At 43.4% G+C, this 16,218-nt stretch overlaps 1 protein-coding gene across 4 annotated transcripts in view; it reads right to left on the bottom strand.

The window, feature by feature from the left end:
- Positions 1-16,218, bottom strand: part of LOC119461860 (uncharacterized) — a 465,401-nt gene that overhangs the window by 46,716 nt on the left and 402,467 nt on the right. For 2 of the 4 annotated variants that reach the window (XM_049667301.1, XM_049667296.1), the window contains one exon: positions 6,045-6,083. The exons of the other annotated variants lie outside the window; for them this stretch is intronic. In XM_049667301.1, the coding sequence (XP_049523258.1) occupies positions 6,045-6,083 (39 nt within the window). The remainder of the gene's footprint in view (positions 1-6,044; positions 6,084-16,218) is intronic. 4 annotated transcript variants of the gene reach the window in all.

Raw genomic sequence — 16,218 nt, 5'->3', positions numbered from 1 at the left:
TAAATGTTCAAGAACAAGCATGAGATACATGATTTTTGCGAACTGTGTCTCAGTTGTGACCATATTTAGAAGAAACTACCGCACTTACTGCATTGCGGCTTGCTCTGTAGCTTTAGGACATATTTATTTAGTTCCTAGACGTAGCAAATTAATTTTTAGTTTTTACTTTTTGGATAATTTGCTTTTGAAAATTGCCAAATATTGCAATCTTCTGTTGTAAACAGCCCGACAACTACATGCTCAAGGAAGCTAAATTTTAGGTAAAATAGAGATCAAAGTATTTCCATTTAGGAGGCAAAATTTCATTCGTGTAACTTTATTAGTTTTCCTAATAATGCGGCCGAAAGTAAGCAATATTTAGAATTTTGGTTTTATTTTTGCCCAGTTTTGCGGGAAGGTAATAAAGCTGCGAAGCTGCGCTTTAAAACTAATAAAGTTACATGAATGAAATTTTGTGTCCTAAATGGAAATTCCTTGAACTCTACTTTACCCAAAATTTAGCTTCCTTGAGCATGTAGTTGCCGGGCTGTTTACAACAGAAGTTTGCAATATTTGGCAATTTTCAAAAGCAAATTATCCAAAAAGTAAAAACTAAAAATTAATTTGCTACGTCTAGGAACTAGATAAATATGTCCTAAAGCTACAGAGCAAGCCGCAATGCAGTAAGTGCGGTAGTTTCTTCTAAATATGGTCACAACTGAGACACAGTTCGCAAAAACCATGTATCTCATGCTTGTTCTTGAACATATATTTCTAAATCACACCAATCAATTTCTTTATATTATATATAGTTGGAATCTACAAGAACTAAGCTTTTTATGGTTTATACGACAACTTCATATCTTAAGTAGAAGAGCCGCCACGGTTGCTCCAAAAGTACTGAAAACGGGGGGCTCGTGCCGCCGGAGTGGGACGTGCCGCCGGAGTGGGACCACTCTCTCTGCACAATTCCACAGGGATTCCCAAAAAGTAGTGGTTCTTAATACTCAACAAATCAACAGGCCATTAAAGTTAAAACGTTTCTGAAAGCGCCGTATGGGCATTCTGCGAATCCCCGGTAACTAAAACATTTATGCCAGTTTACAGGCTACCGCTACGTATACAAAACTGATGCAATATAGTCATCACCCCAGTCATCCTTCATTGGCCTGAACAAAACATTGCAACGTCATCCTTGTAAGCAATAATATGGATTTCAGAACAGTGTAGTTTATATTCGCAAATAGTGATACGTCTTTGAGCACTTAGAACTAATTAAAGGGGTCTTGTAAACGCGCAAAAAGACTGGCGACATCACTGACACATTCCTGCGTGCCCCAAGCTAGGCTATTAAACACTCTTCAAGCAACACATTTGCGAAAAGGCGCTCGTGGTGCTCGCGGCGTCTGCTACGTCGTCTGCTGCAGCGTCACATGAGGCATATATTAAATAAGAAAAGAAGCAATGTTTGGTAGCGGCCACGGGTCATAATTTGGTTTACAAATATTTTGACTAACCATTTATTGCGCAAATAAGTGAGCTAAGAAACTATAACATGGCATGGCATGGCATGGCAAACATCATGCATTGTTTGGATTTCGGTTTGATAGGAACCCACATGCTTTCGTAAATGCCAACACACACACTTTCCTTATTAAATTATTGAGGGGTGGTTTATATACCTGTTTGTTTTCTAACTGCATTTTTTGCATGTTGTAATATAAGTGGGACTCTGCGGCGACTGTGCGTTTTACAAAACTTGCCGTTAAGTAGTAATGATACAGTTTTGCTATGGAATTGTATTTTACAATCGTATATAAATGTTTACTTTTTGTTTCCACAAGAAATAAAGGTCAGCATATGCCGCTTATTATTCAAAACTTTAACATTGATACCAGGATTTCACAAGAACACATGGTTGCCATACTTTGGTGTCTGATTGCAGTATAAAAATTGTGCACTACTTCAATTCTTAATAATTTGAAGCTTTATAAAATTGCTTACTCAATGATAATAAAACACAATCTTAACAAATCCTTTTGTTTGACCTCTTAAACGCCCAATGTAGCCAGAGTTTTGCATTTACAACTGGTGCATGTTGCTAGACTTTTACGCTTTCTATTGAACTCTTACAATTTTACATATTTTCTTTTACTGTTACTTTTGTACTGACAACACAACTTTAGCTTCTAAAATGGTCTATTTATTCGTTTCTTATACACATGTTTCTGAAAACAATGACAATGCCGTTTGCAATGCCATCTGGCAGGTGCTCAGTGAAGCGAAGCTATGTGGACCATATAATTTCTCACTATATTATAGTGAGAAACTCTGATGTGGACGTGAAGACACCATTCTTTCCATCACGCCGTAATCTAAGAAGAATTACTGACGATCCTGACGTGTAAGAAAATAATTATGACGTGTCTAGCTAGCCTAAAGTATAGTGAATGCCTTTCAAACATCACTATAAACTAAAAAGATGGCGCAGGCGTCGAAATAGGCGTCGAACTAGGCGTCGAAGCATTGACGAAGCCAGGGAAACAACATTTGTGACTGTTCACAGTTATGCCGGTTGTGACTGCTACGACTCCTAGTTGAACGTTCCTCGGTTCTGCGGCAAGCAGGCGAAGATCAGACTTGGTGTGGTGCTTGGTGTGTTCGCAATGTGCGTGTCACGGATCGAATCTGACCAGACAATGCACCTAGCCAGAGTCCGGATGGCAGAGAATCTATACGTATGCGCCCTCGATTCGGGGTAAGTAAACCTAGGACCGATGTTGTTTCACAAGTGGCCTAGCGGCTATGGTGTCCTATTGATCGCGAAGTCACGCATCCGCTTTCCGATTGGAGACGGCGGACGCAATAACGCCCGTGCACCGCCAGATTTGGGTGACGCATTAATGAAGCCGAAGTGGTCATAATTAATCCGGTGCCCCTCTACTACGACGTCCCTCAAATCAAAGTCGTGGCTTTAGGATGTTAAGCCCCACGGCAAGGGTCTAGTGTGCGGTGCATAATAAACATTTGATTCCTTATAATCAGCTTCGCTACAGCACAGCGCTGCTATGCGGTGAAGCATACACAATGTACTGCAGCAACGTAACGGGTGAATATCACGTGTTGCATTATAGTTGATTCCTTATAATCATTTTCGCTACAGCACAGCGCTGCTATGCGGTGAAGCATACACAATGTACTGCAGCAACGTAACGGGTGAATATCACGTGTTGCATTATAGTTGATTCCTTATAATCATTTTCGCCACAGTACAACCCTGCAATGCGGTAAAGCACGCAATGTACCGCGGTAAAACAAATCCACCATAAAGCATGATAAGACCGTAACGGAGGAAATATCACGGGGCTAGTACGTTTTTCATTATACAGGTGCGCACGCACCGCACCGTCTCCGGTCACACTACGAGCACCGACATGTCTAATAAGTGTACAGACATGCCTTCAGAGCTATTATCTAGCGTGAATGTGGCGATGTTGTTAGACCAACCTTGCGCAACCTGTATACGAGGCCGTAACAGTGCACAGTACGCGTTCCTTAATTATATATACACCACCGCACCCGTTGCTTCAATATTCTGGACTGTCACACTAAGAATATTAAAATCTGTTGCCAGAAAATGAAACGCCGTCTAGTGAGAAATGGTCAGAAAGTCCCGGAAGCGCACTGGAGCCGCACCTCACGAATATTCAGTGGCGTTCGATTAACGGTCGTAAGCGGTGTGGTGATCCGAACCTACGACTTCTCGAAGCCACTTCACGGAGGCATCTCCAATGAAGACTTCGTTTCCGTTAGCTTGCTGTAAATAAGGAGGCTGCCTTCAATGATGCCATTTAATACTTACAATCACAAAGTTCGCGCGTACGGAGTCATACGAGATATACCAGAAAGATATCTCCACGTCGAGTCTCTTGATCATTGAAGAAAACTTCACATGTCTGTGTGTGCGCGCGCGTGTGCGTGCGTTCTAATTAGAGAGAGACACCCCAGATCTTTTTTTTTTTTTTCCACTACTGCAAGTTGTTTCTTAGTTAATACATCAAGCCTGACGCTGCCAAGCCACGACACTGCCATTCACGAGGCACAACGGCTTTTGTTGCATTTTGAGAATCTGTGCTACCCCAGGTCACTCCTTTTTCATGTTGCGCAGCTTAATGTCATTTGCCTTGTGCTAAGACACACACGATGCAAGAGCCACTGTTGTGGCGTGCTAGGGGCTTTGGCGTTGCCCTGCTAAGCTCGAGGGCGCGGTAGCCGCATTTCAATGGGGGCGAAATGCAAAAATACCCGCTTACCGTGTCTAGGGTGCACATTGAAAGCAACACGGGTGGTCAAAATTAAAACGCACTCCCCACAACGGCATGCCTCATAATCATATCGTGGTACATAAATCCCCAGAATTATTATTTTTCACATGATGCAAGTACAATACGCGATTTTACAAGAAGAATCGATTCATTTCTTCAAAGTTTATAGCTGATTGGTTGATAGAAGGTTTTCATCGTCTCAAAGCAGACACGTATAGCCTCGCAGCGAGGCTATATAAGAAACACCGAAGTAGAAGGCTGTGGATTATATTACACTATCTCTTCAACCTTAAGTTTACATAAAGTTATGCGCTGATGTGTCTCCGCTTTCGTCTCCATAGTAGTACGGCCTCCGCCGCAGGGAGTCGAAAACGCGAACTCGTGTTCGGCAGGAGAACGCCATGTCCACTCAGCTACAGCAATTAAAGCTAGTCGCGCCTTTGTATTCCTCATAAAAGGCACCTGTGTTCCTTCTGTAGCAACTGAGGTTGCTTATCCGTCCGTGGCACAAACGGAAGCCATTATTAAACGTGACGATTGCGGGCACGACATTCTAGAACACAGGCCGTGGGGCGCCGAATCCGTATAGCATATACCTCACTATTCATTGCTTTCTTTTCTACTCGGACCAAAATAGTGAAACATGCGTTTTGCATATAACAGATTACAAATGAGAAGAGAGAATCATGATAAAATGTCAACGAAATAAAAAATAGTGCCCCTTTTTTTTTTTTCGCGCGCGAAAATGGTCAACTTTTCGACGTATTGAGATTTTTGAATTTTGCCGCCAAAATTAATAATAACGGTATGTAGCAAAGGCAAAATACACATTTGTGCGCGTTTAGCATGTAGCGAAATACGCACAAAAAATGTTTGAAATAAACTCGCCGTAACAAGGCACGCTAAAAAAAAAAAAAAATAGCCAAGAAGGGCCCATTCTTTAGCTCTTGTTCAAAGCCATATTTGCCTTTATTTGTTTGTGTTGTGGGCTTCCGCAGAATATTGAGTTTATTTTAATTCCATTACCAGAGTTCCGTAAAGTAGGTAAAAAAAAAGCATGAAAGCATAAATTTTTTAAAATATTTTTTAGTCTCTCAAGTCAGAACATAGTGAAGTTGCGTAAGCCGCAGTTTCCACCTTGTCTCAGTTCATATTTTTTCATGCTGAAACAAAGACAATAATGAACTTCAAGCAGCTGTGAAGTCGTATCTGATTTGCAGAAATCCCGATAGTAGCACCACTTTAGAGATATGCCAACTTAAAATGCGCTACGCAATGCATTGGTGTTTCTTTGTTTCCCCACAAACGCACTGTTTCAGCAGATTTCGGGGACAGATACATCTGAATGTGGGGCTTAGCAGACATCACTTCACTAGTGATCGGCTCCCATTTCGCAATTGCACAATGCACGCTAACATAACTAATTAAGAAAGTTAATTAGTGAATACTTTTCATTACCAACCTCTGTCCGCTTCGTACCGCAGAGGAATAACGGCCTTGTTGATTCCGTATGCTTATTCACTCGCTTTTACCTTCCAGGACTGCGGTTTATAGCGAAGTATGAACACGCGGTTAGTCCTTTTGTATATCTGTTGGCATGGGCCCTGTTGAACTTGAGCGTCGCCTAGAATTTTCGCGTCATGCTAGCAAACGGCATTTTATGGGATTGAGAATTCGCAACCGAGCCGCGGACATGTCGGCCCGCTCTCCCGATGTATAGAAGATACAAATGGAACTCACCTGCATGTGACGAGAATGCTTCAAGCCTGGAGTTGCCGTCTGCGATGGAAAATGAAAAAGAATTAACCGTCAGTATATATGTATATACAAGGTGTCCCAGCTATCACGCAGCACGATTAAAAAAAAAAAAAAAGGAGGAACAGCGTTACGCGAAGCAAACCTAGTGCGTATTGTTTCCAGTGCAGTGGAGTAGCCACCAGTAATTTTTTTGTTGCTCAGATTTAATTAACTAATTGTAATTATTTAACTCGAGAAGTACTGTCTTAATTATGAAAGTGTCAATGAGAAAATTGTAGAGCAACATGAAAACCACCCGGCACAGCTTTCTGTTGCTCAATACGAGCCACGTAAAGGTGTTTTTCCGAGTGTGTTTTTCCGGCCCAGCAATGGGCCGTCCAGCAGGCCCACGAAGCGGCCGCCAGGTATTCCCTGTCGGTCCCTACGTGGGAGACGCCCATTACACCCTGCAGGGCCCGAATAAACTTTGTCCAGTCCAATCCGAGTGTGAAAGGAGCCTGCGAATACACGCAGAATTGCCACGCGACTGGCCGCTCGAGGCACTTTGCGTGTATTCGCGGGCTTCTTTCACGCTCGGACGAACAATTTTTTGTAGCACGTACTGAGCAACAGAAAGGTGTATCGGGAGTTTTTCATGTTGCTCTACAATTTTATCATTGACACTTTGATAATTAGGACAGTACTTCTCGAGTTAGATAATTAATACAATTAGCTAATTAAATACCAGCAACGAAAAAATTACTGGCGGCTACTCCACTGCACTGGAAACAATACGCACTAGGTTTGCTTCGCGTAACGTCGTTCCTCTTTATTAAGATCGTGCTGCGTGATAGCTGGGACACCCTGTATATTTTGTGTATATATGTTCAGCAAGTCTCGAGGTTAATTGCAACAAATGATTGAGGGCCATAGCCGAACAAGTGTAAGAGTAGGGTTGAAGATTCATATGCAGAAGACAAAAGTAATCTTGAATAGATTGGCAGGAGAACAAGAATTCATGATAGGCAGTCAGGCTCTGCAGTTCATGCAGGAGTCCATTTGTCTAGGTCAATTACTCACAGGGGACCATGATCACGAGAAGTAAATATACTTCTCAAACCAACTAGCCCAGCAACAAGTCCTGATAAGTCAATATACAGAAGGATAAAAATGTGTAGGAGCGCATTACGGCAGGCATTACCAAATCATGACCGGCAAGTTACCGCTATCCTTGAAAATTAAACTGTACGATCATTGCATTCTACCGGAGCTAACATATGGTGCATAAACGTGGAGGTTAACAAATGCAAAAAAGGTAAGGCGTGCAGACACGGACACAAGAGGAGAGAAGTGGACAACACAAACGCCGACTATCAACTGAAGGCAGCACTGAGGCGAAAAAAGAAAGAAGACACAAAACTCATCTTCCCATGTTCTGGAATGGTAGCACCACGTGTCAATCGGGTGCACGTGCCGGCCTACGTGAGAGAGAACTGTTGAGGCATTTTATCTCTTCTTCATTTAAGGTAATCGAAGGCTGACTCACGCATGCACTTCCACCATTATTGATAGGCCAAGCCTCGACCATTAGACGCGTATCTTCATTCCTATGCCTGTTCAATATCGCGCATTCATCTAACTCTGGCGTGCAGTTACAATCTTGGCAGTCTTGACAATGTAAGGAAAGATTGGAAGGGGACCCGCCGGTTAACGACCTTTTATGTTCCATTAGCCTCCGATTGATACACCGCCCTGTTTGCCATACGTAGAAATGGCCACAGCTAAACGGAACTTTATAAACAACACCCATACGACAGTCAGTAAAACTGTTGTTCTTGATGTGCCTCACTGGACAAATATCTGTTATTTTTGGCCTTTCACCTGTTCCTTTTGCCTCTGCGCAGCAGCGCATATCTTATCTAGCTTATTGGGAGCAGTAAAACAACAATAACACCATATCTACTCGCAACCGTCTTAAGCCTGTGCGATACTGAATGAATGTAAGGAATAGCCAGAACTCTTTCCTTGCTAATACTGTTTTCTGCAATCACGTCCGTCCCCCGCGAAATCGACTTCCTTATTTCTTTTTCTTTTTATATATTTTTTTCTTTTCAAAATTAAATTATGGGGTTTTTACGTGCCAAAACCACGATTTGATTATGAGGCACGCCGTAGTGGGGGACTCCGGAAATTTGGACCACCTGGGGTTCTTTAACGTGCACCTAAATCTAAGTACACGGGTGTTTTCGCATTTCGCCCCCATTGAAATGCGGCCGCCGTGGCCGGGATTCGATCCCGCGACCTCGTGCTCAGCAGCCCAACACCATAGCCACTGAGCAACCACGGCAGGTAAATCGACTTCCTTAAGCATTCAGCTACAGTGGCCCATGCTAGGATAACCTGCTTCTAATAGGCGCCGGACCTGTGCATTAAAACTGGCGCTCATTTTGTGCTTGCATGATCTGGTGAGAGAAGACTTAAAGGCAATTCCGTTTTTTACTACTTTGGAATGCTTCGATTGAAAGTTTAACAATAGCTTGGACGATCTAGGGGAGTACTGCCAACACACGTGATTTTGTTCGAAGACCAAGGAAATGTCAAGAAACTGTATTACGCGTTTCTGAGGAAATTCCTTTGTAACCTTTAGTCCTCCTCGATTAAGTTGAAATTGCTCACTTACTGAGGTAACAGCGGAATCAAATTCCTCTATACTGCAGAAAATCAGGTAATCATCAGCGTAACGAAATACCTTAATAACACAATCACCCACGGCCTTCTCTAAGCAGCTGTCGATCTTGCTCAGGTAAATATCACTTCTTTCTGGGGTGTTACATGCCAAAACCAGTTCTGATTATGAGGCACGCCGTGGTGGAGGGCTCCGGATTAATTTTGACCACCTGGGGTTCTTTAACGTGCACTACAACGCAAGCACACGGGCGTTCTTGCATTTCGCCTCCATCGAAATGCGGCCTCCGCGGCTGGGATTCGATCCCGCCATCTCGTGCTCAGCAGCGCAACGCCTTAGCTCACTGAGCCACCGCGGCGGGTGTAAATATCACTAATAACAGGGGCAACCTTTGAACCAATACAAATTCCTGATTTCTGCAGCAACACGCCATCTCTCCACCCAACCAGCGTCGACTAAGTACATGGAAAGAATTTCAAGAAAAGCGCCCATGATAACACCGTATCTGTGTGTAAAAATCGACTCTTGCGCTGGTTCATTAATGCACACCTTTATAGAATTTAACAATCCGTCATGCGGCAAGGAATGATACAAGTCTTCGATATCCATACTAAAAGCTGAACAATCACCAGGAGTTTCCTCTGTCAAAAACCGAACTTATGCCTGAGAATTGCGCAAGCGAAAGGGGTCTGAGAAAACTAGTGAGGCTAAGCAGTTCTGCAGGTAACTAGCCACACACCTGCCATGTCCCCTTTTCCGACACTATAGCACGAAAACAAAATCTCTTGCTTATGGGTCTTCGCCGAGAAAAACAGTTCTAAGGTGGGCGATTTTGCTTTCTTGACACTATAGAGACAATCCTATCTAGCTTATGTCTTAACAGGAGGTCAACCGCACGTTGATTATATGCCGATGGCTTAAGTGTTACTGGCTGAAAATTCTTTTCTATAGCTGATAACGCTTTTTCTGAAAACATGCCATCTGGCATAACTACGAAATAACCTTCCTTGTCTGGTCTAAGTTTATGCTCCACAAAATAATTAACCAGCGCTCGGACAGGGTCAGACGTCTTAGTATGAATATTCGATTGTTTAATGCTAGCAATGCACTCTGAAATACAGCGCGACAGGCTCAAAACGTCAACGGGTTTAATGTTAGGCTTAAAACAGTGCTTAGGACCTAAAGCTAGGGTTTTGCAATAGTAACACTTACGATGGCGTCTACCAGAACCAGTACGTTATGTGACGGTGAATTATTAGAAAAGGATTTCCTCTTACTTTGTTGAAGCTCTAGAAGTTTCATTCTCCACAAGAATTCCGCGTGTTGCTCGGCTGACCTGTTCCAATGGCGAACGTCTCCTGGGGCTGCGCAACGGGCTTTTAAACACTCTTGGTAAAACCGAACTTGGCGCCATGATTCAGCGGAAAGAATAGCGCAAATCCTGCTGGCATGTCCAGTTGAAGGTTGAAGGAAGCCGCACATCATTTGAACTTCTAATGGGACGACACAATTACCAGTAAATCACGACATAGCTCTAGCGCGGAAGTTACATAACGCGATTAAGGAAGCTAAAGAAGAAGGATTGTGCAGATAAGATGGAGAACACGGGAAAAAGCTCAGAGTACTAGAAATGAAGCTTAGAACGACAGAAAGTTGCGCTAGTTGGTAAGCGTTCATAATGCAAAAAAGAAAAAAAAAAAAGGTAGGGTAGAGATCAATTGCATCAACAGTTATATCTCACGTAGACTGGCACGTGTACCCGATTGACACGTGGTGCTACCGTTCCAGAGCATGCGCAGATGAGTTTTGTGTCTTCTTTCATTTTTCGGCTCAGTGCTCCCTTCAGTTGATAGTCAGCGTTTGTGTTGTCCACTTCTCTCCTCTTGTGTCCGTGTCTGCACGCCTTACCTTTTTGCATTATGAACCCTTACCAACTAGCTCAGCTTTCTGTCGTTCTAAGCTTCATTTCTAGTACTCTGAGCACTTTTCCGTGTTCTCCTACTTATCTGCACAATCCTGCTTCTTTAGCTTCCTTAATCGCGTTATGTATCTTCCGCGCTAGAGCTATGTCGTGGTTTACTCGTAATTGTGTCGTCCCATTAGAAGTTCAAATGATGTGCGGCTTCCTTCAACTGGACATGCCAGCAGGATTTGTGCTATTCTTTCCGCTGAATCATGGCGCCAAGTTCGGTTTTACCAAGAGTGTTTAAAAGCCCGTTGCGCAGCCCCGGGAGACGTTCGCCATTGGAACAGGTCAGCCGAGCAACACGCGGAATTCTTGTGAAGAACGAAACTTCCAGAGTTTCAACAAAGTAAGAGGAAACCGTTTTCTAATATTTCACCGTCAAATAACGTACTGGATCTGGGAGATGCCATCGTAAGTGATACTATTGCAAAACCCTAGCTTTATGTCCTAAGCACTGTTTTAAGCCTAACATTAAACCCGTTGACATTTTGAGCCTGCCGCGCTGCATAACCGAGGTTTGTCCCGAAGAAGAACGCTCGCGCTGTATTTCAGAGTGCATTGCTAGCATTAAACAATCGAATATTCATACTAAGACGTCTGACCCTGTCCGAGCGCTGGTTAATTATTTTGTGGAGCATAAACTTAGACCAGACAAGGAAGGTTATTTCGTAGTTATGCCAGATGGCATGTTTTCAGAAAAGGCGCTATCAGCTATAGAAAAGAATTTTCATCCACTAAAAATTAAGCCATCGGCATATAAGCAACGTGCGGTTGACCTCCTGTTAAGACATAAGCTAGATAGGGTTGTCTCTAGTGTCAAGAAATCAAAATCGCCCACCTTAGAACTGTTTTTCTCGGAGAAGACCCATAAGCAAGAGATTCCTTTTCGTGCTATAGTGTCAGAGAAAGGGACATGGCAGGTGTGTGTGGCTAGTTACCTGCAGAACTGCTTAGCCTCACTAGTTTTCTCAGACCCCTTTCGGTTGCGTAATTCTCAGGCATAAGTTCGGTTTTGACAGAGGAAACTCCTGGTGATTGTTCAGCTTTTAGTATGGATATCGAAGGCTTGCCGCATGACGGATTGTTAAATTCAATAAAGGAGTGCATTAATGAACCAGCGCAAGAGTCGGTTTTTACAGACAGATGCGACGTTTCCACGGGCGCTTTTCTTGAAATTCTTTCCATGTACTTGAAGTCGACGCTGGTTGGGTCGAGAGATGGCGTGTTGCTGCAGAAATCAGGAATTTGCATTGGTTCAAAGGTTGCCCCTGTTATTAGTGATATTTACCCGAGCAAGATCGACAACTGCTTAGAGAAGGCTGTGGGCGATTGTGTTAAGGTATTTCGTTTAGCTGATGATTACCTGATTTTCTGCAATAGGGGATGAATTTGATTCCGCTGTTACCTCAGTAAGTGAGCAATTTGAACTTAATGGAGGAGGACTAAAGTTTACGAAGGAATTTCCTCAGAAACACGTAATACAGTTTCTTGACATTTCCTTGGTCTTCGAACAAAAACACGTGTGTTGGCAGTACTCCCCTAGATCGTCCAAGCTGTTGTTAAAACTTTCAATCCAAGCATTCCAAAGTAGTAAAAAACGGAATTGCCTTTAAGTTTTCTCTCACCAGATCATGCATGCACAAAATGAGCGCCAGTTTTAATGCACAGGTCCGGCGCCTATTAGAAGCAGGTTATCCTAGCAGTGACCGCTGTAGCTGAACGCCTAAAGAAGTCGATTTCGCGGGGGACGGACGTGATTGCAGAAAGCAGTAATAGCAAGAAAAGTCTTGACCATTCCTTACATTCATTCAGTATCGCACGGGCTTAAGAAGGTTGCGAGTAGATATGGTGTTAACGTTGTTTTTACTGCTCCCGATAAGCTATAGGTAAGATATGCGCTGCCGTGCAGAGGAAAAAGGAAACAGGTGAAAGGCAAAAAATGAACAGATATTTGTCCAGTGAGGCACATCAAGAACAACAATTTTACTGACTGTCGTATGGGTGTGGTTTATAAAGTTCCCTTTAGCTGTGGCCATTTCTACGTATGGCAAACAGGGCGGTGTATCAATCGGAGGCTAATGGAACATAAAAGGTCGTTAACCGGCGGGTCACCTAGCAATCTTTCCTTACATTGTCAAGACTGCCAAGATTGTAACTGCACGCCAGAGTTAGATGAATGCGCGATATTGTACAGGCATAGGAATGAAGATACGCGTCTAATGGTCGAGGCTTGGCTTATCAATAATGGTGGAAGTGCGTGCGTCAGTCAGCCTTCGATTACCTTAAATGAAGAGGAGATAAATTGCCTGAACAGTTATCTCTCACGTAGACCGGCACGTGTACCCGATTGACACGCGGTGCTGCCATTCCAGAACAGGGGAAGATGAGTTTTGTGTCTTCTTTCTTTTTTCGCCTCAGTGCTGCCTTCAGTTGATAGTCGGCGTTTGTGTTGTCCACTTCTCTCCTCTTATGTCCGTGTCCTGCACGCCTTACCCTTTTTTTGTTTAACATTATGAACCCTTACTAACTAGCTCAGCTTTCTATCGTTCTGAGGTTAACAAAGAAGTTTGAGAAAAAGTTACGGACCGCGCAACGAGCGTTGAATGTTAGGCGTTACGTTGTCGATCAGAGAGCAAAAGGGGGTAACCGATTTTTCTAGTTGATATCAAGAGGAAAAAAATGGAGCTGGGGAGGTGATGTAATGCGTAAGACAGATGGGTGCTAAGAGAAGGGAAGCACAGTCGAGGACGGCAGACAATTAGGTGGTGTGATCAACACATGTACTGCGTTCTTTTAAAATTAAACTATGGGGCTGTACGTGCCAAAACCACAATCTGATTATGAGGCACGCCATAGTGGGGGAATCCGGAATAATTTGGACCACCTAGGGTTCTGTAACGTGCACCTAAATCTAGTACACGGGTGTTTTCGCATTTCGCCCTCCCTCGAAATGCGGCCGCCGTGGCCGGGATTCGATCCCGCGACCTCGTGCTTAGCAGCCCAACACCATAGCCACTAAGCAACCACGGCGCGTCTGCGTTCTTTTGCCTGTATATGTTTAAATGTGGGGTTGTAAAAATATGTTTCTTCACAACCTTGGTTTGCGAGTGGTTGCGGTTGAAAACGATTTCAGACAGCTTTACTGAGCCCACTTATTATTATTATTATTATTATTATTATTATTATTATTATTATTATTATTATTATTCACCGAGCTTACTTTTCAGTGCGTGCCTTTGTTTCAGCACTGAAAACATGTTAACTGTGATAAATTATAAACCGCTGCCCACGACGTTCCAACATTGAGAGTGCTGGTGTACAAAAATTATGACATTTTCTACGCTTTCATACATTTTATACCCACCTCAGACAACTTTGATAAAGAAAATAGAATACACTCAATTTTTACGGGAGCACAAAACACAGAAAAAATGGCGCACTTGGCTTTCGAATAAGAGGCAGGAAAGTCGGCCATTTTGTAAATTTTGAATGTTTTGTTACCGCAAATTTATTTTGAGTTGTTTTTTTCTGTCCATACTTTGGCTGCATGTTAAACCAGCAGTGACTAGAATCTACAGTGACTAGAATCTGCAGCAGTTTGTACACATTTACATAGAACCTGCAGTCGCAATGAGAGATGGGCATCTATATCCTAAAACCTAAAATACTCCCTCGATGTCGTTGGCATATGTCCGTCGTTTCGTCAGGAAGTATTGAGAAGCAGCCTACTTTTGCATCTAGGCTTTCTTTGATAATTTCACCACAAATTTCTATAATTTGGTTTTGTGTATCTGGGCTTAAATACGAGGCATTACTGGGGCAACTTTCCAAATGGTTCTTCAGGTATGTACACTGTAAAATATTTTACACCCCTAAAAGTGAAAAAGGGTGTAAATGTGTCTATAACTGACACCCTTAGGGTGTGATTTATATAAGTAACACCCTAAGGGTGTGACTTAGACACATTTACACCCTTTTCACTTTTAAGGGTGTAAATTATTTTACAGTGTATCTCCACAATCAGCTCGCATGCGAAGAAGCGCTCTGAAAATACCTGTATTTTCAGCGAGGGCTATGCTTAAATCCATAGGGCCACTGTTCCTGTGGCCACGGAGAGCCAAACCTTGTCGCCCGCCAAAAAAAAGAAAAAAGAAATCTCAATAATAGGCCGTTTACTTTCTTCTGTTTTGTTATATTTTACTTTGCCTGCCCTGGTCCAGCAGATCGATCACATTGGGCACGCTTCCTGAAAATGTTTGGAGATAATTATCAGCTGCTAGCTGACAGTCACGCTGATATTTAGTATTTTCATGTGTGTGGAAGATTGCGAGCGCGTGCTTCCATTTCTGGAACGGCTTGGACACGAGGGCTCCAGTGCGCGCATGTTGGCCCAAGTTTATAAGAACATTAACCCCATAAAGTTCTAGAATTGAAAATCTTTTAAAGCATGCCTTTGGAAATGTCAGCGCACCTTTCGCGTCAAAAGTTTGTGAGAACTTTATACCCATAAAGTTTTGTAATTGAAATCCATGCGCTCCGTTTATTCCGCGGCCGCTGCGAGATGCCGCAACGCGCCCGCTCGCTATCGAAAAGCCGTTGAAAGTTTGTGCTCGGATGGGGCTCCTTGCGTTACGTGACTCCAGGTGCAAGGGCGTTGTCACGAAATCCAGCCCGAGTTCGCAATGTTCGTGCCGAAATGTCTTTTCGAGCGTGAAAAAGACACTGTAGACAAAATCCAGAATGATTCCCGGCGTCAGGGGTAGTTTTGGTCGGCGGTGCATGCCAGCACGAAAAACAAATTATTTGGGGTGGAGCTGAAGCCCCCCCACCGTATACGCCCCTGCCGATGGCGACAGTATATGGTAGCTGGAAAACCGACAGCGTCAACTTGGCGTGCTAATTCTTCCACGACACGACGCGCTAACGACGCATACGACACCCACAGCAACGACGACACACGACTCGACAAATCGCGGAGATGTCGGCAAAGAAAGCTTCGCTTTAAAAGGCGGGCAAGGAGCACGAATCCTATCCGTTCCGACTTGCGAGGCTCAGGGATGCCATTCTTGGCATTGCAAAATTCCGCCTTATACTATCGAATTCGCCATCTTGTCAGCTCTGGTTGGCCTAGAAGGCGGCTTTTCTCATTGGCTCACATTGCCGTCATTACAGATTTTGGCTATTTGGATTAAGGCTTTGGCTATTTGAGGAAAGCACCATTTTTCCAGTAGTTATTCTCGGTAAAAATGGCAGTATGTAAATTATCTGACTTTTTAAATACTATTTTTTCAATAGTTTTATATGTGTAGTTTCGAGATTAATCTTCCTAATAGTACAATGTTTTTATACGGACGATTCGTCTCAACAGAAATCGTCTCAATAGAATAAAAAATAAAATAATCCTAGCCCTCCCCCTCTCCTCCCCCCCCCCCCCCCCCCCCCCCCTGGCTACGGGCCCGACTGGGAACGCCCAGTATTCATCCACACTCGGGAACATATCTCGAAACTGTGTATTTTCCTATTAG

Source organism: Dermacentor silvarum, chromosome 1 (assembly GCF_013339745.2).
Source record: "Dermacentor silvarum isolate Dsil-2018 chromosome 1, BIME_Dsil_1.4, whole genome shotgun sequence".
NCBI classification, from domain to species: domain Eukaryota; kingdom Metazoa; phylum Arthropoda; class Arachnida; order Ixodida; family Ixodidae; genus Dermacentor; species Dermacentor silvarum.
The sequence above is the reverse complement of the archived record's forward strand: the minus strand, read 5'-3'. Positions and strand labels throughout refer to the sequence as shown.